This window comes from Delphinus delphis, chromosome 18 (genome assembly GCF_949987515.2).
Source record: "Delphinus delphis chromosome 18, mDelDel1.2, whole genome shotgun sequence".
NCBI classification, from domain to species: Eukaryota; Metazoa; Chordata; class Mammalia; order Artiodactyla; family Delphinidae; genus Delphinus; species Delphinus delphis.
In genome coordinates this window covers 74,940,132-74,965,889 of record NC_082700.1, presented here as the reverse complement: position 1 = coordinate 74,965,889, position 25,758 = coordinate 74,940,132, and the positions used below count along the sequence as shown (strand labels likewise).

Sequence of the window (25,758 nt, the reverse complement as noted above, 5' to 3'; positions counted from 1 at the left end):
GGAAGGCGGGGCCGTTCTGCAGCTCCCTCTGCCTCTGCTCACGAGGTGCCAGCAGCACCCCCTCCCCAGGCTGTCACAGCCAAAGATGTGTCCAGATATTGCCAAGAGCGGCCCGTGGAGTAACACCCACCTGCCTTTGTATGTTATACACGTGTCCAACTTGACCAAACACTGTGCTTCGAAGTGGCTGTACTAACCTAAACTCTCATCGGGAGCGTGTCAGAATGCCTCATCCTTTGTATTATCTGATTTTTCTTACTGTTGCAAATATTTTCATTGTGGAATGGTACCTAATTATTCTTTCAGTTTCCATTGCCTCGATTACTCGTGAGAATGTGCATCTTTTCATGTGAGTTTTGGAACTCTGGGCTTCTCTTCTGCATAATCTGCCTTCTGAAAAAGGAACAAAGAATTTTCTTCAGTCGCTCATTTCTGCAATGGTTTAAACAACTGTTTGTTCTCCGAAGGTCTGAAAGAACTCGCTTAGGAACTTCCTGGGCGTGGCTTCTTTCTGGGATGGAAACCAGCTAGATTCCTTCTATGGTTCTCATCTCACTGGATTTTTCATTTCTTTTAGAGTCAACGTCAAAGGATTCTTATTTATTTCGTGTCACTCCCTCAGTGGTTATACCCTTTATTTCTATTACCAATGATCAATATTTAGTTTTCTAGTGACCTTTTGTTTGTTTGCTTTTACTTCCGTATTTTGTTTCTAATTTTATTACACTGTAGACAGACTATAAACCCTGTACAATTTTGGAATTTGGGAATTTATTAAACTTTACTTTATGGCCTAAGATGTGCTCAATTTTTTAGTAAGTATACTATAAATGCCTGAAATACAGTGTTTCCATGAAAAGCACAGACTTCGGTATAAGCTTTCATGTGCTTACCTGATACATCTCTGCTCGTCATTTTACTTTAGGTCATTTCAGTTCAAAAGTACAGCTTCAGGCTCTATGAATTTTCATTTTACAGAACTGCTGTTTGTGTGGTCCCTCACCTAACCTATGCAAGCTGTCCACATACACTCCTTTTACCTAACAAACTATACTCCATTCTCCTTTCAATTGTTTGTGTGTTCAGTTCTTTACATGTATCATGCCATTCTTTTCTTATATGTTAACATCAATGCAACATGATTTTCTAGATGAGTGCCACATTGCTGCTCAAATATAAAGCATGAGAAATTAGGTATATCCGTAATCATATTATTACATATAATTATATGTAATATTTTGTATAAGATTTACCTAGAACATGATGGATACAGTGTAATCTCACGTAATTGTTAACAACAACTACCTTAACGCATTTACTGATGGGAGGTGTGAGGACGTGTCTGGCACTTGGATGGGCCACCTTGCCCATCATCCCACCCTTACTCGCCTCCAGGCTGCTCCCCTGCTCTCCTCACTTCTTTCCCTGAAGGCCTCAGGAATCCATCCTAGCTTCCTCTCTTTTTCAAGCTTCTCCCATCCCTCTTTCCGAGGCATCCTCCCTGGAAGGCTGGGGAGAGGAGGAAACACAAAAGGCGAGCATGGGCAGTGTCGCCTTCAACCTTGGGCTCAGCAGAGATGGGCTGGGGGATTCCTAACACGAGAGAAAGTTCTAGAAATCTCACTGAGGGGCTTCCTGGGCAATGCCTGGCACTCTACTGAAGATGTGCCTGGTGGAAAGGACGGTGGCAGTCAGAGACAGCTCAGCATGGAGTGCAGTCGTACTCTGGGTCTGAAGGTCATCCTGGCTTCAGACTTTCCAGGGTTCAGGTCCCTCTGAGTTTTGTTGATTTCCTTATCGCTGAGAAGGCAGGAAAGGCTGCCTTGTGGGGTGTGTGAGAACTCAGGTAGCCTTGAATTTCTGTGATGTGCTCAACCCTTTCCTGCCCTGGCACCAGGGAAATATTAAGTCCATTTGTTTCATTGGATTCCACACAGCAGCATATTTGCCCTGCCCGGTTTGACCTCATCTTCAAAGAAAATTTTTGAAATTTCCAAAGTCTTGTAAAGTATAAATACATTTCCAGATCAGAAGGGCCTATTTGTGCGTCCATTTCACAAGCTGGACTTTTATTTAGGCGTCATCAGGGACCTCTGGACGGCCGGCACCTGCAGAGTCCTGATTCACCCAAGACTATGGCTCTCCTTAGGGCACATTCGAATCCCGGGGGCGACTCTCAATGCCCAGGCCATGCCCCAGGCCAATAACATCAGAATCTCCAGGAAGGGTCGAGCACAGGTAGGTTCGACATTCCCCAAGGGATGCGGGAAGTCACTCATTGAGGAAGATCAGTCTCGCTGTTGTGCAGAGGAGGGCGTAAGAGAAAGAGATGCTCAAGTACAAATACAATGCATCCTTTGCTACTTCCTCACGTAGGAAGATCACTGGTACTTGGGCAAGACACTCATTTCCTCTAAGTGTCCTTGGGTTCTGTTATTTCTGCATCTGGGACCTTCTCTATCTGGGGAACACCTGCTCCTCCAATCACTAGGGCATCGTGCTGTCCAGATGACGGCTGAGGTCCACAGCTGAACCTCACTTGTCATATCACAGGCTAAAGTCCACCTACATCTGATTGTGGTTCTTTTTCACAGGAGGACCCTGGAAATTCAGTCACAGGTTACCTTACGTCTTGGTATTCTTAGCCTCCAACACAGTGCCTGTAACCCGGACAGAGCTACAATCTGCAATAAATTATTTCTCTAATATATTTTTTCTTCCAGTTTTCTCAATAAAACTATAATTGACATACAACACTGTATAAATTTAAGGTGTACAGTACAATGATTTGACTTACATACATCATAGGGGATTATCACCATAAGTGGAGTGAACCTCCATCACGTCAACTAAAAAATAAAAGAAATAGAAAAAAATGTTTTCTTGTGATGAGAGCTCTTAGGATTTACTCTCTGAACTTTATATATAAAAAGAGCAGTGTGAATCATACTCATCCTGATGTACATTAGATCCCTGGCTCTTATTCATCTTTTAAGTGGAAGGCTGTACCTTTCGACCACCTTCATCTAATTCCCCTTCCCCCAAACCCTCACCTCTGTAAACATATATCTGATCTCTTTTTGAGTTTGTTTGCTTGTTTGTTTTTGAAGTATAACTGACCTTCAACACTATGTTAGTTCCTGTTACACACCACAGTGATTCGATATTTCTCTACATTTCAAACTGATCACCATGAGAAGTCTAGCTGTGATCTGTCACCGTACAAAGACGTTACATAGTTATTGACTATAATCCCCACGTTGCACATTTCCTACCGTGACTCATTCATTTTGCAGCTGGAAGCTTGTACCTCTTAATCTCCCTCACCCACGTCTAAATGTTTTTGGCACCAGAAATTCAAAAGGTGTCCTGATTATGAACTGGATACAGTCCAGAGCATCTGTCAATGTGAAGGGCGTGTTCTCTAGGTGAGGAAAGAGCCTGTCTGGGGTAAGCCCACCTGGGAGCCTTCGTCTGTGGTCTTGCTCCTATTTCTCTCCAGAAACCGCACTAGGAAACACCAGTCCTGTTTCTCTTCTTGTGGCCCTTGGTCTCTAGGTGCTTGCTGTGCTGCTCTCCCGTCTCCACGGACATTTAGACTCAGCCGGCACCTCTGCTTCTCTTTCTAGTGGCACTGTGTCCACCTCTCCGTCCTCAGCCCCCACTTCTCACTCTCCCCTCAGCCCGGCCACGAGGCCTCCGCAGCTGCTCCCGGAGACGGGTGCCTCCCGGGGACGAGGGGGCAGAGGCTGGGCTGGAGGCCCCGCGGTGGGGGGAGGAAAGAGACTGCAGTCCATTCTGTCCTCCAGGGAAAAACGCTAGGAGGTCTTAAGGGATGCGGGAAGGGCGGGATCTGACTGCTGCTTCCGAAAGAGAGCGGGGCAGGGATGGTAACGGGGCCAGTCGGTGTTGGGAAGACTTGAAGAATGTCAGGTGAGAAAGGATGACAGTCAAGCCCAGGGCGGCAGCAGGAACACGGGGAAAGGAGGGACAGCCAACAGGGCCACTGGTGAGACTGGAGGAAGCCACGATGGGGGGTCAATCCCACCCACTCACAGCTCCTTCGATTCAACTTACGTGCTACAAACCCTCAGGACACCTCGCACATCTTAGCAGGGGCGTCCAGCGGGGCGGATGGACGAGCCAGCATCCTATCCAAATGAACTTTTCTCTCTATAAACTCAGAGACTACTGGGTATATTTAAACACAAGTTTTGACTCTATGGCCCTAAACTGACGGTGAAGACAGCAGAAACTCTTTGCTTCCTCCAAGGTTCTCTAAGAAGTTTCATGCAACCGAAAGAGTTCAAACTGCAAAAGAGACAGCCGTGTCAGAACAGATACAAAGTCTGAAAATAAACACCCTCAGGATGAGTGCTGGAAAGCCCCAGGTTACGGTAAATAGTAACCCAAATGAGGAAAGCCATGACATCATTTTGAAAACCTTCTTTATCTTGAGCGCAAGCAATAACGGGGGGATAAGACATTCTCAGTGACTTTAGTTAAACAGATACTTTCATGTGTGCCACAGTTAACAAGGACTTACTCAGAGCCTATTCTGTGCCAAGAGCAATTCCAGCCACTTTCAACTGGTCAATGACTCAGATGAACACCTACACCCTCATGGCGTGTAAATTCCCGTGGGGGCAGACGAGGCACGGGGGGTACCCTGAACAAGTCAATCCTGGCGTGTGTTAAGGTGCTGAGTTCTACGGAGGGAAGCGCGCAGAGCATGAAGAGGGCTTGCGGGTGCTGGGCTCGCTGGGAAGGGGAGATGTGAGCCAAGCCTTGAAGACGTAAGGAGGGAGCCAGGTGGAGTCTGGAGGAAGAACATTCTGGGAAGAGGGGCCAGCGGGAGCAAAGCTGGGTGGAAAGGCTCAAAGCGGGACATGGAGGCCACGGTGTGGCCAGGCAGGGAGCCACGGGGAGACCAGGGAGGTCAGTGCCAAGGGACCAGATCACAGAGCCTCGGGGAGACCAGGGAAGTCAGTGCCGAGGGACCAGATCACAGAGCCACGGGGAGACCAGGGAGGTCAGTGCCGAGGGACCAGATCACAGAGCCACGGGGAGACCAGGGAGGTCAGTGCCCAGGGACCAGATCACAGAGCCTCGGGGAGACCAGGGAGGTCAGTGCCGAGGGACCAGATCACAGAGCCTCAGAGGCCGTTGCTGGCTCCCTACCCTTAGGGGAACGAGGAAAAACTGCAGGGCTGGCAGAGGAGGGCTTCAGAGAAGCCTTCTGGCTGTTGCCTTGAGGACTGGTCGCTGACGGGGACCAGGGACACCTGTGCCGTCATCCAGAGGAGACACGCGGGTGACACCTGGGGTGGCGGCAGTGGAGAGTGGGAAGCGGGGCCACCTGATGGGTCGCCTGTGGTTGTGAGAAGAAGGCTGGCATTGCCAGTGGAGGATGGAGCAGGTTTGGGGGCGGGGGGCTGGGCTGATAAGGAGCTCAGACGGGACACGTCCAGTTGGAGATTTCTATTAGATGTCCATGTGCCCAGGGGGGCAAATACAGCTTCATATCAGAATCTGATTTGTGTATTAGCGCCAGCATGCAAATGTTTAATATGCTAATTCCTCTTAAGCCAACCAAGGCCATAAACTGGTGGTGGAGGACAGGAGAAGGGCTTTGCTTCTTCTGAGGTTCTGGGATGAAGCTGCAGCTAGCTGAGAGAGTTCAGTGATGAGAGAGCCCACTGTCCCCACTGTCCCCACTGTCCGAACAGACACAGCGGACAGCTTCACACCCGGCTTCTGAGATCAGAGTAAACAGTTGCTGGGTGGGGAAGGTGTGGCTCAGGGTAATTCGTGTAACCATAAAATCTGATTTTTTTTTTTTTTTTTTTTTTTGCAGTATGCAGGCCTCTCACTGCTGTGGCCTCTCCCGTTGCGGAGCACAGGCTCCAGACATGCAGGCTCAGCGGCCGTGGCTCACGGGCCCAGCGCTCCACGGCATGTGGGATCTTCCCGGACCGGGGCACGAAACCGTGTCCCCTGCATCGGAAGGTGGACTCTCAACCACTACGCCACCAGGGAAGTCCATAAAAATCTGATTTTAATTAACGATGAGGTTAACACAAAGTCCTGGGGTGGCAGAAACCTTCAAACAAGCAAGAAACAAAGGACCCCAAACTGCTTGGCTTGAATTCTGAGAATTCGGAATCTGCACGAAAGAGCGGGCCCAGAGACTGCAGCAGGTGAGGAAAGGCTGCAGACAGAGGCCGGAGAAACCTGGGTCTTGGGGGAAGGGAGAGTGGGCGTGGTGGTCTGGGGCAGGCGGGGCGGGGCCAGACAGGCCAGAGGTCCAGTTTCTCTTTCCCTCTCCATCCTCACTGGGAATGAGACCTCACAGCCCTCAGCAGCCGCCCCGTCAGCAGTCAGCAGCCCCCTTCCTGTGCGGTGATCCCGCCGGAGTTGGACACCCTTAGACACTCATTTAGCTGCCCTGTCTTCACTTTATCACCAGTTCCTGTATCTCTTCATTCTTCTCTGTGTCTGAATTCGCCCCAGTCTGGACCACATTTAACTGCATCCTTCGGTCAGCTGGCATCCTCCCAGCGGGCTGCCGGGTACCCGGACCGGAGGAGCAGCTGTGATCTGTGCCCTCGGGGCCCAAGCCTCCCCTCAGGTGTCACAGAGCCTTTCTCCGGGTAGCCTGATCTTTTGTGGCTCCTTTTCAAACATTTCTGCAAAATCTTTCATCTGTTATCAAGACATCAGGGTTTGAGAGGCAGCAATGTGAGGTGTTTAAGAGAGACTCTTATGCTCCTAGGATGGGACCTTGGGTGATTCACTCAGCCTTGTGTCAGGCTGGGCTGTGGATAAAGTGAGATGATAAACATCAAGTTCTTAGCACAAGCAAATGTTGGTTATTTGATTTTAATTATTCCTCCCACACGCTTTCAGATTCCCCTGTGGAGTTACAAGAATAAACAGCCTTAGCTTCAAAATGCTGCTTCTTATCACAGCGTGGAATGTAATCTTAGATTTGTGTACACACACGTAAACACACACCTTTCACCGTAGGACTCTACATAAATATCCACATCGTGTTATCAGTTTCAGAACCCACCCTGTAATACGCACAACGCACATCTGGTTCAAACTAGCCGAATCCACTTGAGGGGACAGATTATTGGTAACAAATCGTGCGTTCCAAAATCTTATTGAGGTCATCATCATCTCTGATTAAATAAGCGCAGGGTTTTGAACTTAAAGAAAATCTCTTTTTTTTTTTTCTACTTCTAGCTGGTACAGAAAGGCAAAGCATTTGAAGCATCTGAATTGATTTTCTGCCACAGGGAAAATGTGAACAGGAAGTTCTCCAGGAGTGTTCAGGTTCTGCCTAGGGTTGCACTTTCCCTGGTATCTCAGTAACAGTAACGAGGTGCTCTCTGTCGGAGAAGCCCGGCCGCGGGGCTGATGGGAGACCCTCTGATTTCTCAGCCCATCAGCACCCGCTGCGGCCATGTTCCCCCCCACCCCCCACCCCCGTCCTCCTTCCCACACCTACTCTCAGCCGCCCTCACCTCTTCAAAAGGGCTGTGTTGATTTTCATCAAAAGATCCAATTACGTTTTGATAACTGAAACAAGTAATTCATCACGGTGACCACAGACTCGGAGCCCAACTCATACAGCAGAAGTTGGGGAAGGTCCCTGGGCCCAACTGCATGGGGGCAGAGACACAGGCTTGGAAGAAGCCTTCCCCAGACCCAGAGCTCCTACAAGAACTCAAGTTCTGACACTAGCTCGTCATCTTTTTCCAAACAATTATCCCTTCAGCTGTCCCCACATGACTCTGATGGGAAAGAGCCTCCTATAATAATATGAACGATCTTGCTGTTCCTTGTATGCCGCCTTCTAGGACCTACTCGAGGCAGCCTGTGCAGTCCTCACTCACAGCAGTGCTCCGAGGTGAGCCCTTTGTCACGGAGGAGCAAAGAGAAGCAGAGAGAGGTTGCCCGATTTTCCCAAATTACCCAGCCGGCAAGAGGCAGGTTTAAACTGTGTCATTGGGACTTCCCTGGTGGCGCAGTGGTTAAGAATCCGCCTGCCAAGGCAGGGGACACGGGTTCAAGCCCTGGTCCGGGAAGATCCCACATGCTGCGGAGCAACTGAGCCCATGTGCCACAACTACTGAGCCCACGTGCCACAACTACTGAAGCCAGTGGGCCTAGAGCCCGTGCTCCGCAATAAGAGAAGCCACGGCAATGAGAAGTCTGCACACTGCAACGAAAAGTATCCCCCGCTCGCCGCAACTAGAGAAAGCCTGCGCGCAGCAACGAAGACCCAACGAAGGACCACCACCGACTGCATCCGCAGGGCAGATGTGGGCGGACGGAACTGGAGACGCCTCACAGCCGAGCGCGGGGTGCCGTCTGCTACAGTCACAGGGTTTGGAAAGGAGACATATTCACACACACAGAACTGGAAACAAGTCTCTCCAAAATGGCAGTGGAGTCACCAGACAAGCACTTGGGGAGACTGTGGTCTCCTCTACAAGCTTCCGCAGCCTGCGAAAGCCACGCCCCCATTTACACGCGGATTGCTCTCTACACCTTGCCTGTTTAGCATCTCGACACAGTTCCTCATAAAGTAGAATACAATACAGCAATTTCTAAGAGGAAATAACTTTAAAGGGAGAGAGACAAAGAGAGACTGAGAAGGAGGGAGGAAGGTCACGGGAGCAGATGTGAAGGTCATTTTCAGTGAGTGCTTGCCTTGTGGTCCTGAGGTCGGATGAGTCTTCCTTTAGGTGAGAAACGATCACTGCCATGTTTTCAGACCTATGCAAGATACACTACACAAGCCGCAACTGCCCTCATCCTAAACTCTGGGGAAAAAATACGTTCTTTATTCATGTGTGTGTGTGTGTGTGTGTGTGTGTGTGTCTGTGTGTGTGTATTTATTTATTTGTATACATATGTAAATATATATATTAAAAATTAGATCTTTGGATTTTTGAAAGTTTCTTTTCTTCAATCAGCAAACAACTAAGTTTTCACCTGACTGATACTCACCTCCACTCCTATAGGCTAAGCAACTATAGAGAGAACCTCGAAGAACATGTTAACAGCCCCTTCCCCTAAATTGCTTGAGGCCTGGTCAGCTCTGCTGCCTTGCAACAAGGCCAGGAGACTTCACGTGATATGACAGAAAAGCAATATTTATTAAAGACTTTGGAGCTAGGAAGTTTATAGTTAAATTGGAATTTATCAAATGTTGATCTGCCCTGAGTGTAAGGGGTGGGATTGAAGAGGCACACAGATGAGAAGCCGTGCAAACGAGACACAGGCCCAGCCTGTGCTGGGCGCCAAGGTGGCGTCTTTGAGAAAGACAGCTTTGCTTTCTGTCCAGGGTTCCTGAGATGTGGAAGGTTAGGGCTGCCTGTGTTGGATTCTCCCCCATGTTAGAAACACAAGCCAACAAAAAAAGACGTGTGTGTGAGAGAGAGGGAGAGACAGAGACAGAGAGACACAGAGAGACAAAGACAGAGATTGAGACACAGAGAGACAGAGACAGACAGACAGACACAGAGAGAGAGAGAAAGGGAGAGACAGAGACTGAGACACAGAGAGAGACAGAGACAGAGAGACACAGAGGCAGCACTTGAGTTCCTGGGTCTAGTTATCCCACCCAAGCATAACTTCTCTTTTCTCCAGTTACGTGACCCTCTGAGTCCTTCTCCTTCTTTCTTTTTTTTTTTTTTTTTGTTCTTAAGTGTGTGAGAGTTGGGCATCTGACACGAGGAATCAAGCAATTCTGATGAACAGAAAACTGGAAGCCACATATACCTGGGTTTGGAACCAGGCTCTTTCACTGACTACATTTACCAGCTAAGTGGCCTTGAGGAAGGCTACGTGCTAAGTAGCACGTATCTGTGCTTCGTATTTATTACCAACACAACTCAGGTTACCGCAGCTCCCCTTCGCTCTTCCGTAGGGTTCTGAGGACAAGCTAGAGGCCGAGGGCAGTGCCTGACTTCTGCGGCTCCTCCGTCTGCCCCCTCCGCTGCTGGGTGGACATAACTCACGAATGGAAGGAAGTTAGAAAGCCGCGGGCCCTGACCTCTTCCTGCTGGCTTTTCACAAGTGCAATTTACCTGCGCATTGGCAGGGGTGATCCAACCCTCTTTATATTGTCAATGTAACCTTCAGCTAGCGTAATGAATGCACTTCAGAATTTTTCTTATGTTACTGCTGGATAAAGAAATGACCCAGAACTGCTTTTTATGGTAGTTAGAGGGAACAGACTCTAGCATGTCCTAAGTTAGTTTTGCTGAACCGACTATAAATAAAAACACACATACAGGCTGACCTGGTGCTTCCCCTCTCATTTTCTTTCAAATCTCTTTGATGCAAAGGTGCAAAGGCAGCTGGTGTTATTTATAGGCAACGTTGCTGCAGAGACAATACAGGGTTATGGCCAAGAGTCAAACTGGGCCCCTGGTTGGCCTCTCCATCCTCATGTCCTGGGCCATCCAATGAGAACGCGGTCCTGCACCTTCTGCTTAATTACCGGCGAGGACTCGCCGAGACAAGGGAAAACTAGGAGAGGGACCGGCCTATGCTAAGCGCTCCGTAAGTTGCATACATTACGACTGTGATTATCATTTAGATAATAATTAATAATAGAATCAGTAAGAAATAGATTACAGATTGGCATACATACACTAATATGTATAAAACATAAATAATAAGAACCTGCTGTAAAAAAATTAAATTAAAAACAAACAGACAAAAACAAGACCTAGCCACAAGCCTCATAACTACTGTAAATCGAAAGCAGTGAGAGTGTAAATGACACTTGGAGATATCTATAACCACCGTAGTGTGAAATGAAAATATCTGTGAATTCTATACTCAATATTATGTAATAACCTGTAAGGGAAAAGAATGTGAAAAAATATATATACATGTATAACCGAATCGCTGTGCTGTATACCTGAAGCCTACATGATATTGTAAATCAACTACATTTCAATAAAAATTTTTTTAAAAAAGAAAAAACATATAATACCTCCTGTCTCAAATCTTTGTCTTGGGAGCACCTTCAAGGATGCATGCCTAAAATGTGTACTGAGTAAATCTTGTATTATATCACAAGATCATCCTCAAAGAATACTTAAGTTTACCCTTACCTTTTTAAAAATTATGTGTCTTTCTCAACTGAAGTTCAATGCACATAATAAAGCCTCAGCAAAAACAACATTCGTTGCGAGTTCATTGCTGCAGCATCTACTGCGACAGGTGTACCCCAGCAGCACTTACAAGTTCAAGTACTCAGTGAGTCAGAGTTTCCTTTCACTAACACACAAGGTTAGAAACAGGTCATGCACTGAGTCAAACATCGCTTGCTCTCAGCTTGTAATTCAAAATCTGACCTTTGCTGAGAATGTTCTTATGTAGCACCACAATCATTTCCATCATTAATCAATATGAAGGGAGATTCGGAATAATTTCTTTGTATTTCAGAGCCCAACTGTTCTGGGACTACATCCATAAAAGCTGTTTAAAGTAGGTTGAAGATAAGCAATTAATGACTATTTCTAACTTTCATTAAATCTCAATTCCCAGAAACATAAATGACATTTATTGCTCAGATGTAATGTTAGTATTTTTTTTGAGATAAAACTTGGAAAACAAACAGCCAGGAAAAAGAAAAAGTAAATCATAGGAAGAACCATAAATAAAAAAGAAACCTTTAATGATGGTTTTTTTTTTTTTTGCTCCTGTCTAACTTTGTGGAGAGTTTGCCATCTAGTGGGAATTCTCAACCAATGCACCCTTACTGCCGCTGCTCAAAATGTTGAGACCTATAGACATTTTTCTTGTTGCCGTTGTTTCAACAATCTGTCCAGGAAGATTTTATGCAAAGTGTTATAAATATTGTTTGCGTTCAGTTAAGCTGTAGGAGCTGATGTCTATATCTGTACCGTTTCTATTCCATAAGCAAGAGTGCTATCTGCTTGTTCTAGATACTGTTCCAATTTTACAAACAAGGAAGTATTTTTAGGCGCATTTAACACTGAAATAAACCTGCATAAATTTTCATGTGAGACTTTGAAAACTTTTAGTTCCAAAAACAGAGTCAAAGTTAAAAGAAAAACAAAACACTTTTGTAGCTTTAATTACAGTAGCGTTAGTTACAACAATACTTTCTTCTCTCTGGAGTTCTAATCATGTAAAGACACGTGATAAACATTGGATATGCCTTCAGCTCGCAACTCCTGCTTCATGCCTATTTTATGTTTCATGTGGGTAATGAATTGGTAGTAATAAAGAAAAGATGTATTTGAAGGAGGCAGGCTTGCAAAATTTTGTAACGTTTGCTTTAAGACTCAACATACTTCATCAAAATTTCAAGACAAGCTATATTATGGAATAAGTATTGAATAAGCAAAGGAATATCCAGATGGTAATCTAGGTGCTGATTTGTTCTACTTAATAGACATATCAACATCTTTTAAATAAAATCAGATAAGTAGGTGTGATGATATTGTTTATATATAAGCAATATTATATATTTATTTATATTCTGTTTATACAGATTTATTTATATATTGTTTATGTTTATGTTTTTATATGCATAGTGATCTACTTTACCTATGAATACTGATTTCAAGGAGGAAATTCAGAAGGATCATCAATTTGTGAAAGGTTAAAAGGCTAACAAGTTCAACTTTATACTACTGATTGTAAACCAGCCAAACAATTTCCAAAATTGTGGTACCTAATATGTGTAATTACTAAGCAAAGATGATACCCCAACCCAAATTCAAATATCATACAAATATTAGCTCCTCAAGCCTGACCAGCACTGTAAAAGTGAGAAAACCCACGAATACTGTAACTGTTGGAAGATCCATATATCACAAAAACACTGGGATGTACAATGCGTTATAACTTGCAAAACAGCTTGTCTTATCATGAAAGAATATTTTGTCTGTGGAATTCTCATCGTACAAATGTTCCAGTGGACATGGCTTATGAATCTGGAGTGGCGGTGTACATTTTTACTGAGGAATGCTGTTTTGTGCCCATTAGATATTTATAATTCATTTTAATAAAATAACTTCTTTGTTCAAGGGACTTGAATTATTCATGATTTTTCTGAGTTCTTTCCTGTCGGAGCTTCTCACAAAGCAGCCCCTGACGTTTGACTTTCTAAATAGCCTAAGTGATTCCAAACCCTCTTTTGCAAAGAGAAACGGATGTTGGAATGGAGGTCAATAAAGAAATGCTTGTTTTCTCCTACACGCTCTCACACTTCAAAAGAGGGGTCCAAGCCACAGACCAAGAAGTTGAAGTGTCTCTCTGAATGCTGGATTAGATTGTTGCCTTTTGTTCTTCAGGGGCTCCGCGTCTGCAATGCCAAGCACACGCATGTACGTGCACGCGGGCACACGCGTGTACGTGCACTCACACACACGCGCGGACGCACCGAAGCCAGTGGCCTGCTATCAGCTTTGAGCTTTTGCTAATAAGAAAGATCAGGAACACAAAACTCCAAGACTTTTCTTCCTCACAGGCTGCCCTGAACACCTACCCCACGGTCCCCAATCTGAGGCTTTTCCTCCCATTAGAGATGTGCGATGTAGAAAAACAAAAAATGAATTCCAAGTAATGGGGTTTCTCAGTACTGCTGTTGTATAATATATTCACTTCGGTATAGACCTCCTTATGGTTCTGGGTTTGATTTTCTCCTTCATGAAATGAAGGGATTAAAAAAAAAAACATTTCTAATGCTCTGGTAGCTTAGAATTTCTATTTTTAAATCACTTTCGTCTGGGCAATCATGCTTTGATATCGGTGTTTTCTTCTTCTGAATTTCTGTTGTTTTGGGGGGACAGTAAATCTCCAAATAGTCTCTTACTTTGAATAAAAAACAATTTTGATGAGGCCTTCTTACCTCATGTCTCCTGTTTGACATGATAAAGTGTATCTATACTGCTGGATGTAGTATTTTCAAAGAAACTGAATAAGAGCTGTTAATCATGTAACAGTGACTTCGAATACGGCCAATTCATTCCCCTCCCCCGGTCCCACGCCCCACATCATTCACCCCCCGCCAACCCAGACAATGGCGACCACAGATATTGTTCTGTCCCTTCTCGGACAGGTCTAGGGGTTCCACTCCATTAAGACCCCATCGCCCCTGGAAAATCCCCCGTCTCTCAGCTTGCATTTGACATCTCCACCTACTTGTCCAATCAGCTCTCCACCTTCAACTCTCAAACAACATGATTGGTCCTCAGGCCATGATCCACCTCCCCAAGCATCCTTTATTTTCTCTCACAAAAGTTCTCATAAAATCATGACCACTCACACCATTCTTCTCGAATCCAATAACAAACAATCAGGAAACAATAACTCAGGTGTCAATAGATATCTGAAGTAAATCCACGTCTCTCTCAGAGTCCAGCTCCTCCCTGCTTTGCCAGGAATTCACTGCTGTGTGTGGACCCGCACACCCAGCTCCCTCTCTGCCTATCTCTCACCCACTTCTCCTCTGAATGGGGTTTACTCTCCTTATTGGCTCGCTCCCATCCTATCCAGATCTGGACCAGTCCTTGTGGGAAGACACACCGGATCAGGCAGTCGGCGGACATGCACACATTGCAAAGACACCCCTCAGCTCACTGTCTTAAGAATTCTCCCCTCCGCGGCCCTCCTGTGACCAAGGCATCCTCATTTTAACAAACACTTTCCTCCTCCATTGCAGAAAATCAGCCCCCCAGTTTATGTGTATTGTTCATCTGAAGCCATTATGTAACCTCATCTGTTACTAATGAATCATAATTGCTCAAATATTATGTCCCATTATTTCAAAAGACTACTGAAAATTAGGAATGCATAGCTAATGTTATATCCAAAATACGGCAAAGGAATATAAAAGTTTATATGTGCGCTAATTTTTTATTCTGATCTGAAAACTAGGAAAATAGAAACACAAGTTAATACACATACACAAAACTTCACCTAAACACTCAATAAACGGTAACAGCCCTGTTATACAGATAGTTCTAATCTAATAGTATATCCAACTATTCTCCTAAAAGAAGTCACCATTTCTTCTCTGAAAAATAAGAAGAAAATTTAAGACCGCTAAAATGCAACCACAATTTGAAGGCAGAACTACCAGGCTGAACATGTATAATCACTTACCGATGGGCATATAAATTGTTAAGGTGGAGTCCATACTTCTCTTCAGCAGATAACCCATCCATCAACAAGGAGAAGATGAGAAAATTGCTCTGGCCGAGAGGTTGTGAAACAAGTCTGGATTTCTCTAGCATATATGTATAAATTCTGGCTGGTTAAGGAAAGAAAAGGGATTCTGTCAAATGGCATTATGAGTTTCATTTCCATAAATTGACACAGATTAATCAGAAGAAATAATAATGCAGCTTCTTCCCAAGCACAGACCTTTTAAAAACAAAATAACAGACTTTATTTTTAGAGAAATTTTTTAAGTCCAGAAAAATTAAGCAGAAAGTACTGAGTTCCAACATACCCTCTCTCTCCCCTCCCTCACACGCTGTTTACACTATTATTAACATCTTGCGCTAGAGTGGTACATATGTTAAAATGAATGAACCGATATTGATACACTATTATTAACTAAAGTCCGTAGTCTACACTGGCATTTGCTCTTGGTGTTGTACAGTTCTATGGGGTTTGAGAAATTTGCATGTCATGTGTGCACCATTACAGTACCATACAGAGTAGTCTGCCCTAAAAATCAGTGAACCACCTACTCACCCCTCCCTCGCCCCCAACCCCTGGTAACCAATGATCTTTTTACTGTCTCCATAGTTTTGCCTTTTCCCGAACGTCATATAGCTGGAATCACACAGTATGTGCCCCTTTCAGATTGGTTTCCTTCACTTAATAATATGTATTTAAAGTTGCTTTTTGGTCTTTTCATGGGTTTATAGCCCATTTTTTATTAGTGAATACTATTGCATTGCATGAATATACTACAGTTTGTTTATCCATTCAGCTATTAAAAAACACCTTGGTTGCTTCCTGTTTTTGCAATTATGAATAAAGCTGCTATAAACATTTATGTCTACATTACGTGCAGATGTGGTTTTCAACTCAGTTGAGTAAATGTCAAGGAATGTGATTCCCAGATCGTATGGCAAGGCTATGATCAGCTTTGTAAGACGCTGCCAAACTATCTTCCAAAGCGGCTGCACCATTTTGCATTCCCATAAGCAATAAATCAGAATTCCTGTTGCTCCAGATCCTTGCCAGCACTTGGTGCTGTTGGTGTTTTGGATTTTAGCCATTCTAACAGGCGTGCAGTGGTATTTCATCCTTGCTTTAATCTGCATTTCCTAGATGACGTATAACGTGGACCATCTTCTCACGTGCTGATTTCCATTTGTCTGTCTTCTTTGGTAAGATGTCCGTGCAGATATTTTGCCCATGTTTAAAACTGAGTTGTTTTCTTACTGTTGAATATTAAGAGTTCTCCATATATTTTAGACAATTTTTTATCAAATACGTCTTTTGCAAATATTTTCTCCCAGCCTATGGCTCATCATTTCATTCTCTTCACAGTGTCTTTCACAGAACAGGAATTTTGAATTTTAATGAAGTTTAGATTATCAATTATTCCTTTCATGGATTGTGCTTTTAGTGTTGTACCTGAAAAGTTATTGCCGGGCTTCCCTGGTGGCGCAGTGGTTAAGAATCCGCCTGCCAATGCAGGGGACAGGGGTTCGAGCCCTGGTCCGGAAAGATCCCACATGCCACGGGGGCAACTAAGCCCGTGCGCCACAACTACGGAGCCTGTGCTCTAGAGCCCGTGAGCCACAACTACTGAAGCCCGCGTGCCTAGAGCCCGTGCTCCGCAGCAAGAGAAGCCACCGCAGTGAGAAGCCCGCGCACCACAACAAAAAGTAGCCCCTGCTCGCCCCAACTAGAGAAAGCCCGCGCGCAGCAACGAAGACCCAACGCAGCCAAGAATAAAATAAATAAATTTATTTTTTTAAAAAAAGTCATTGCCAAACCCACAGTCACGTAAAATTTCTCCTCTATTCTCTTTTAAAAGTTTTACAGTTTTGTTTTTACATTTAGATTTATGATCTAACTGAGCTATTTTTCGTGATATCTTCATGCTACATGCATGGGTTTCTTTGCCTGTGGATGTTCTGTTTTGACAGCAAAATCAGTGGAAAAGACTATCCTTTATTGAATTGCCTTTGCTCCTTAGTCAATGATTAGTTGACTACGTTTATGTGGGTCTATTTCTGGGCTCTCTATTGGTGTTCCATTGACCTATTTGTCTATTTTTTCACCAGTGCTACTGAATCACTGTCTTGATTACTGTAGCTTTACAGTAAGTCTTAAAGTTGGGTAGGGCCAGTCCTCCAATGTTGTTCTTCTTTTTCAGTGTTGTGCTGGCTCTTCTGGAACTTTTAACTCTCCATACAAACCTCCTGTCGATATCCATAAAGTAACTCAGGGATTTTTATTGGAATTGTACTGAATCTATAGATCAAATTGGGAAGAACGGACATCTTAACAATACTGAGTCTTCATGGCCTTCCTATCCGTTGAACATTGAGTGTCTCACCATTCAGATCTTCTTTGCTTTCTTTCATCAATGTTTTGTAGTTTTCCTTATGAGGATCATGTGCATATGTTGCTAAATTTATACTTAAGTATTTTTGTTTTGGTGCTAATGGAAATGGTGCTGTTTTTAATTTCAAATTCCAGTTGTTCATTGATGATATATAGGAAAGCGATTGACTTTTGTATATTAACCTTATACCCTGAAACTTTGCTACAATCACTAATTAGTTCCAGGAGTTTTTTGTTGTTGTTGCTGTTGATGATGATTCTTTTGGATTTCTAAAATCAGATCAACAAAGACAGCTTGATTTCTTCCTTCCCAATATGTGTACCTTTGTTTTTTCTTTTTCTTATTACATTAGCTAGGATTTCCAGTATGATGTTGAAAGAGAGTGGTGAGAGGGGACATTCTTACCTTGTTCCTGACCCAACGTATACTTTTGTGCACAAATATAATCTGAAACAAGACATGTCCTTGCCTATAACAAAGCCACCAAAATAAGTATTAGAATTTTCTTGATTAATGTCTCAAAATTTGCAGGTACATATTGCTCGGGTATATATCAGTAGACATTGATTTTAAATGCTCTGCTGTAGACGTTAGCAAGTATTACTGTCAAACAGCTCAGAAGGTTTTTATAGCTGCACTATTAGGACAAGAGATACAGACAATGGTCTCTCACTGCTGGAAACACTGGAAGAAACTCACTGCAGCAAAGGCAAATACTATGTGAATTCATGAAGATACAATTTAATATACAGAATGGTACTAAGCTTTCAAGACCTAATATACTGGAATTAAAAGAGGGAGCTAAATCGTGGTTTGTAGTGCAGTGATAGATGATGACACTGGTCCTTCAACAATAAAGTTTACATTCTAGTCAGGGAGGAAATAAGTAATGCCGGCACAATGTGAATAGTGTCCAGTCACCTTCCTGGTTTATTGTGACCTCACACGTATTAGGAGGACTCATATCAAGGATGCACTATTTGCTCCTCTGCCTTTAAACATTACAAAAGAAAAAATAACCCACATCGTAAATACATGTTGAAATTTCGTTCATAGTACGTGAGAAATGACGGAAGTATGCAATTTGGGAATCACAATCCCAGTTTTGCTTCAGAGATAGGACTGGAAATTCAGAACCTAATGTTAATCAGAACTGAGGACCATATATTTGGCATGCTGAAAATCCTACTGTTTCTGGAGTATTCTTTGTATTTGAGCTTAGGTTTACTCTTATCACTATGAATGGTCAGCAAACAGTTCTGTACGTGAATTTTAAATGCAACTGTGAATTACTATAGTTTTCCACTTTGAAGTAAGAACTCATGGTCGATAATTTTGGGGATCAAAAAAATAGCAGTTTTAGGAAGGAAAATGAATTTAATTTTTCCCTCCATTTGAACTATAAACCAAATTTTGTGTAATGAGTCTACTGTTAATTATTCCGGAGTCCAGCCTCTGAAAGCAAAAAATGTGAGGTCTCCCAATTTGGCTTTTACATAGCAAATCTACTTGAACAAATGGAACGACTATCGCAGTGCTTTATTCCTATAAATTTTGTAAGTGGTCAATTTAGTCAGTCAGAATGGTGATCAGTGCTTAAAAAAATCTCAAAATTAATAAACCTTATTAAGAAAAGCTATCTCATTAGACACCTTCTAGAGAAATTATCAGAAGTGCATAAAGAAGGACTCTTTCAAAATACCCCTTCAATTAGTGGCATTAAAGCCCGAAGGTGATGGCAAAATTAGAATGAGGTGGTGTGGTTTCTTGTCCATTTCTCCATGAGTATTTAATCAGGAGGTAATTTCAAATTGAGGTCTTAATTTTCTTTCCTACTTTTTCCTTCTTAAGCAAAATGCTGAAAACATGTTCCATTTGTTATGGATAATATTAACCCTGAAGTAATTAACTGCTCAAGAGAATATTTCTAAACATCTGTACCCATAGGAAATAAACTGTCATAGCTGTCCCCACTGTTATTTTCTGGTCACCAACTAACGGAATATCAGGTGAAAATGGAGGGCCAAGTGGTGACCTTCTGACCATCAAGCTTCTATACTCGGAGAAAAGACTGACCTTATGCCCACTTGTCAAGCCAACACGCAAGCTTAATTTAAAGCAGTATATTCAGAACGAATCAAATTCCACATCATAGAGTGACTTCAATGCCTTTCATCGTTCAAAACCAGTATCATCCTAGTTAGCTCATCTCCAGCAGTGAATAAAATTGCTGTGGATTAGAAGAATTTCTGATCAGTAGGATTTTTTTTAAGAAGTCCATCTTTAAGGAGATTTTGGATGGAAGAAAACCACCAAAAATTCAGAACCACCAAAAGTTCAAATTTCTGGGAGACTCTAATATTCTTCTGAATGGGGAAAATGCAGGCCTTTCTGTTGTGTTTAAAATGAAACTGGAATAATGGAAGGAAAGTGATAGGTTTTGAAGTTAAAAGTGTTTCTGACTCATTCATGCAAGTGTCCATGCACAGAAAGTTTCTACGAATTTCTTGATTTCTGAAGACGTGTACCTTTAAAAAAATACTTTATGTCAGAAATATTCTTGACTGGAAGTATACCTGTGATCCTCCATCTTTCCAGAAATCTATGTGAGCAGGTCTTCCAAAAAGTTTCGCTACTGAAAAAATATATATGTTTGCAGATTATATGTAACATAATATGCAGTGAAAGGATTGTATAGAGCTATACCCATTTTCGTTCAAGACGAAAGGAGGTGGAAGACAGAAACCTCCCTCTCCTTCAAGAAGGTCAAGTGCTCCAGCTGCCCTTCCACTAGCTTCCAGAAACTTCCAGCACCCACTCTCACTCTGCCCACCCAAGTGGTCATCAGTATATGACTAATAAGATCTCTTCCCAGAAACGCCCATTATGCCTTCAACCAGCAATCACCAACAGCACACTTCTGATTAATTACTGCAGCCAAAGAGTCTCTCTTTCACCCCCAGGCACTACTTTTGACTTCACTCTCCAGGATCAGTAATGCCGGGGGCGTTACAGGTGAAACGGTGCCTCAATCAGGAGCCCAAAGTACGGTCCCTGGTCCTGAATCTGATACTGGCATCTCCATGTCCCTCTCAACTTCACTTTCCCCATCCGTTAGTGGGGACAAAAAGAAACAAAGATCCCAGGCTTCCCGGATCCCAAGAGGAGGAATCACCGTTTAAAGTACCTACTGTGTACCAGGCACTGTGCTAGGTGTTTTTCCAACTTTGCCTCATTTAAATCCTGCTGCAGGCCTTTTCACATTTAAATCCAACTGGCTTATCTCCAAAGCCCAGGCTGCTTGCACTAAAAGATGCTGTTCTTCAAAGGAGATGTGATCAATTAAAGCACGCTGAAATATTCTTTTTAATTTATTTCATTTTTTTCACATAAAAAAAAATTATTTTTTGACCACGTCGCATGGCTTGTGGGATCATACTTCCCCAACCAGGGATCAAACCCAGGCCCTCGGCAGTGAAAGCGTTGAGTCCTGACCACCGGACTGCCGGGGAATTCCCAGACACTTTTTTTTTAATTGAAGTATAGTTGGTTTACAATGTTGTGTTAGTTTCAGGTGTACAGCAGAGTGATTCAGTTTTGTATATATATATGTATATATATTCTTTTTCTGATTCTTTTCTATTACAGGTTACTACAAAATATTGAGTATAATTCCATGTGCTATACAGTAGGTCCTTGTTGGTTATCTATTTTATATACAGTAGTGTGTATATGATAATCCCAAACTCCTAATTTATCCACCCCCTTCCCCTTTGATAACCATGTTTGTTTTTTATGTCTGTGGGTCTATTTCTGCTTTGTATATAAGTTCATTTGTATCATTTTTTTTAGGTTTCACATATAAGGGATATCATGACATTTGTCTTTCTCTGTCTGACTTACTTCACTTAGTATGATCATCTCTAGGTCCATCCATGTTGCTGCAAATGGCATTGTTTCTTTTTTTATGGCTGAGTAATATTCCATTGTATATATACCACATCTTCTCTATCCATTCATCTGTCTATGAACATTTAGGTTGCTTCCATGTCTTGGCTATTGTAAACAGTGCTGCAATGAACATTGGGGTGCATGTATCCTTTTGAACAATGTTTTTTTCTGGATTCATACCCAGGAGTGGGATTGCTTGATCATATGTTAATTCTATTTTTAGGTTTTAAGGAACCTCCACACTGTTCTCCATAGTGGCTGTATCAATTTACATTCCCACCAACAGTGCAGGAGGGTTCTCTTTTCTCTGCACCCTCTCCAGCATTTATTATTTATAGACTTTTTGATGATGGCCATTCTGAAACTTTTCAAAGAACCGAGAGTATAATACTAAGGATAGTTGACGATGACATCAATGAAGATGAAAACTATTTATTTGTTTGTCTATTTAAAATTAAGGTTTGAAAAAATGAAATGCCAACATCTTAATATATTTTCCATCTCTTTGTGTTCACTCTAAGTTTTAACTTTCCCAAGTAGATAACACAGGCTTGGCATATTTATTGGGAAACATCTCTGACTGTTAGTAAATTTCAATTTCCACTTCAATAAGCCTGGGTGTCTTCAAGACACAGAAAAGACAAGGAGCCAATTATTCTTCCCTTCCCACACATGGGTTCTGGGTCCTCCTACCTTTGTAGACCCTTCAGCACGTTTGTTTTGCCAGTCTCCACACTCAGGAAGCAGATAATGGTTCTACCCTTAGCACACACAAACTCTCAGTATGAAGAGAATCGGCTCTATTTACACAAAATGATCCAGAGTTAAATGCTGATAACTTTCCTTGACTATTGGAGACTCTCGATAATAGGTGTTCTTTGCTGGCATGAATGAGTTCCCGAGGCGTTTACACAGCCCCCTCCCTGAACTGAACGATGGCTGCTCCGCTGTGATCGCTCCCCAGTGCCACTCCTCAGTCTGTAATCCAACAGATACGGAACGCAGGCCTACTGTGCGCCCAGACAGACAAGCGCTCTGCCATCAGCAAACCTGTATCCTAAGAGGAGTCACAGACAACAACCAGACCAATGGGAAAGGGCGCTTTCAGATTTTGACAAGTGCGGGGGAAGAAAGAAGGGGGGCGACTTGGTCTACAGTCAACAGAGCTGGAATCAGGGGAGCACATTAGAAACAGGGGCTTGGGGAACTTAGAAAGATTACACTGTTAAATGAGTAATCAGATGGGAAAAAACCCTGGACCGAAAGCCTAGGTTAGAATGTTCTTTATTAACTAAACTTTCTTCAAAATAAGAAACAATCCTGACTTTCTGTAGCTGATGTTTCATAAAACTGAGACTTGTATTTTCTTTGTTACAATTGGTGGTTGCATCCCTGATCAAGGAGTTGGCATTAAATTATAAAAGTATAAGCAATAATGTCGATAAAGGAAATATACAGCATCTATCAACCTTAAAAGTAGTAATATAACATTCCCTGTACAATAAACTCCTTACAACTATTTTACACGTTGATAATTTAAGAAAATCTAGACTACCATGAAGCATGAAATCAACCTGTAACCTACATATATTTTACCTAATTTGAGGTGTAAAAACCTTAGTCCAATTTGGTTTACTATTTTAGTGAACACTTAAAATTCAGAAGGCTTTTACACAGGACTAATTTGAAGGACTCAGCTGTCTTTAAAAAACATGTAAAGTAATTTATATTGATACTTTTTAAAATTTTTCTTTCAGAAAAGGATATATCCCATTGACGTACAGCTTCTTAAAGTGTTTTAACAGTGCCTGTTTTCGGAGGTGATGATGATACGTTTGCTTAGACTGAGAATAATTTTGAAAAGTAAAGACGGACACAATAGATCTCTCCTTATTCTCTGTCGTGGGGTGAATCGTGTCCCACAAAAAGATATGGCTAAGCCCCAAGCCCCCATACCTGTGCACGTGACCTCGTCTGAAAATGAAGTCATGTGCCAGGCGGGCAGCACACTGATGCTCACAGCTCTTTAACAATCCAGAGGGCGTTTCAGGACCTGGAAGTGCCTCAGATTCATCTGAATGAATATTTATTGTCACCCTGTCACAGTGTGCAGCCTGCAGAGGCTGTGTGAGAGGAGTTTGTGGGTCTGATTATGCTGGAGCTCCGTGGGGCTGCCTGATTAACAGAAGCTCCACAAGTAAGCCGTCACCTCCTGCTTTTACGCAGTGTACAATTATCTTCTAAATTAACGCTCCTGAGGAGGACATGTTAAATTCTATCCAGAAGAGAAAGTAAACAAAATTAGGAATGGATAAGACCGTCAGAAGCCACTTATCTTCGCCTTGGTAAAGGGACTATTGAATCAAGAACAAGCTGTATCAGTGTCAGGTGTACAGCAAAGCGATTCAGTTATACATATACATGTATCTATTCTTTTTCAAATTCTTTTCTCTATTGGGTTGTTACAGAGTTGTTAATCAACTGCATACCAATATAAAATAAAAGGTTAAAAAAATAAGTATAAACTTTACAACCACAAAAAAATAAATGAATAAAATTATTCCATCTTTTCCATAAAAGAACACGCTGTATCTCCTCAGAGCCAACTGTGCATAAGCCGTAGCAGCCGGCTTCACTTGGGTTGGGCTAGAACCGTCCCTCTCAAACTTCAGCGTTTGTCTGAATCACCAGGGAATTGCCAGGAACTGTTCAAGTCCCAATCCTGAGGTCTGCAGTGGGGCATAGGAGGTTGCATTTCTAACAAGCTCCCAGATTACACAGTGTCCTTAGTTATCTTCGGGTCCCCCTGGAGTAGCAAGGGGCTCGGACGTGCAACCTTCAGAACCCCCGAATCTCCCAGCTGCTATGGCTCCAACCCTTGGTGCCGGAAAGCTCAGGGGAAATCATGCTCACAAAATGAGGTGGCCAGGCTGTGCCCTCCACTTGGAGGCATAGTCTCACTGGGGTGTTACAAACAAAGATGTGAAAACCAGAGTTTGAGGCTCAAGACATTTCTCCTCTGAGGTTTTCCTAAAATGGTAGATCTTCAAACAGAGCTCTTAGCCATGGAGTGAGAAACAAAACAAAACAGCCTTCCTATTGCAGAATTTAAGCCTCTAACATCAACATCTAAAATTATCTTTTCTGACTCTCCTTATGCATATTTTTTACCAAATTTCATTTAGTACTAATGGGATTTGGACATACCTCACTGCAAAATACAGGTTATTTGTTTCTAAACTATGGTCAAAAGTGACTTTTGTTTCCTGAAGGGAAGATAGTGTAACTTGAAACACCAAATAAAACTGATCTCTTTCAAAGATAATTACAATTGTTTGTGTGCTAACAGCTGTTACAAAACTTTTGAAAAGACTCTATTCCTCCAAGTAGATTCAGGCATTCTAACTACAGTTATAGTCATGTTATTAATTTGCATGGATAATCCGTTTTGATTTGAAAGATGTAAAATCCCAAGTAAATTCTAAACTAGTTGAATTTCAAATAAGGGGTTTTCATGAAGTACACATTAAATATTTAAATCAAATAAGAAATAGTTCAGTTTGGGTTTAGTTGGGTGATCATTTTGATTTTTTGATTTGTTTTAATTCAATCATTTTTAAATAGATTCAGTTTTATTTAAAATAAGTTTCAACGTACCTTGCAAGAAGGAATTATGTAATCAAGTTACACATTACTTTGATATTTAAGTTTGTTTCTGTGTTCAGCAAGTGTGATTCATTTCAGCTATTTTCGGTTTGGTTTCATATTATATAGTTTACACAAAAATTGCCTTGAAAGGTTCACCTTGCATTTCAGAATATTTTTCAATTCACAATAATTTTAGAACTCATAACTTGACACCTTGGGTGTGCACACTGATACACCCACATGTGGGTGCGCGCGCGCACACACACACACACGCACACGCACACACACCAGTCACTGTTGCCACGGTGCTTGGTGTTTCTCTGCCCCCTTCTGGTAGCTCCAGAGATCTCCTTTGTTAATTTTACACTTACCTCCAGTTAAGTGTTTTTTCCTCTCACAGAATTGTAGTTCAAAATACTTTATGAAGCAGCTGGACAGGTCATTAAGAGTGGTCTTGGCATGTCCAAAGGCTTCTAAGATGCTCATGACCTGTAGCAAAAGGGAAACGTTTATTTTTTTTTAAAGGGAAACATTTATTGAGTTACCCATCTGTTTAA

General features: G+C 42.6%; 1 protein-coding gene across 7 annotated transcripts in view; it reads right to left on the bottom strand.

The window, feature by feature from the left end:
* MYO16 (myosin XVI) overlaps window positions 1–25,758 on the bottom strand; it is a 530,294-nt gene that overhangs the window by 216,140 nt on the left and 288,396 nt on the right. For all 7 annotated transcript variants that reach the window (XM_059995825.1, XM_059995821.1, XM_059995826.1 and 4 more), the window contains 2 exons: window positions 25,573–25,690; window positions 15,172–15,319 (listed from right to left, as the gene is read on the bottom strand). In XM_059995825.1, coding sequence (XP_059851808.1) covers window positions 15,172–15,319; window positions 25,573–25,690 — 266 coding nt within the window. The remainder of the gene's footprint in view (window positions 1–15,171; window positions 15,320–25,572; window positions 25,691–25,758) is intronic.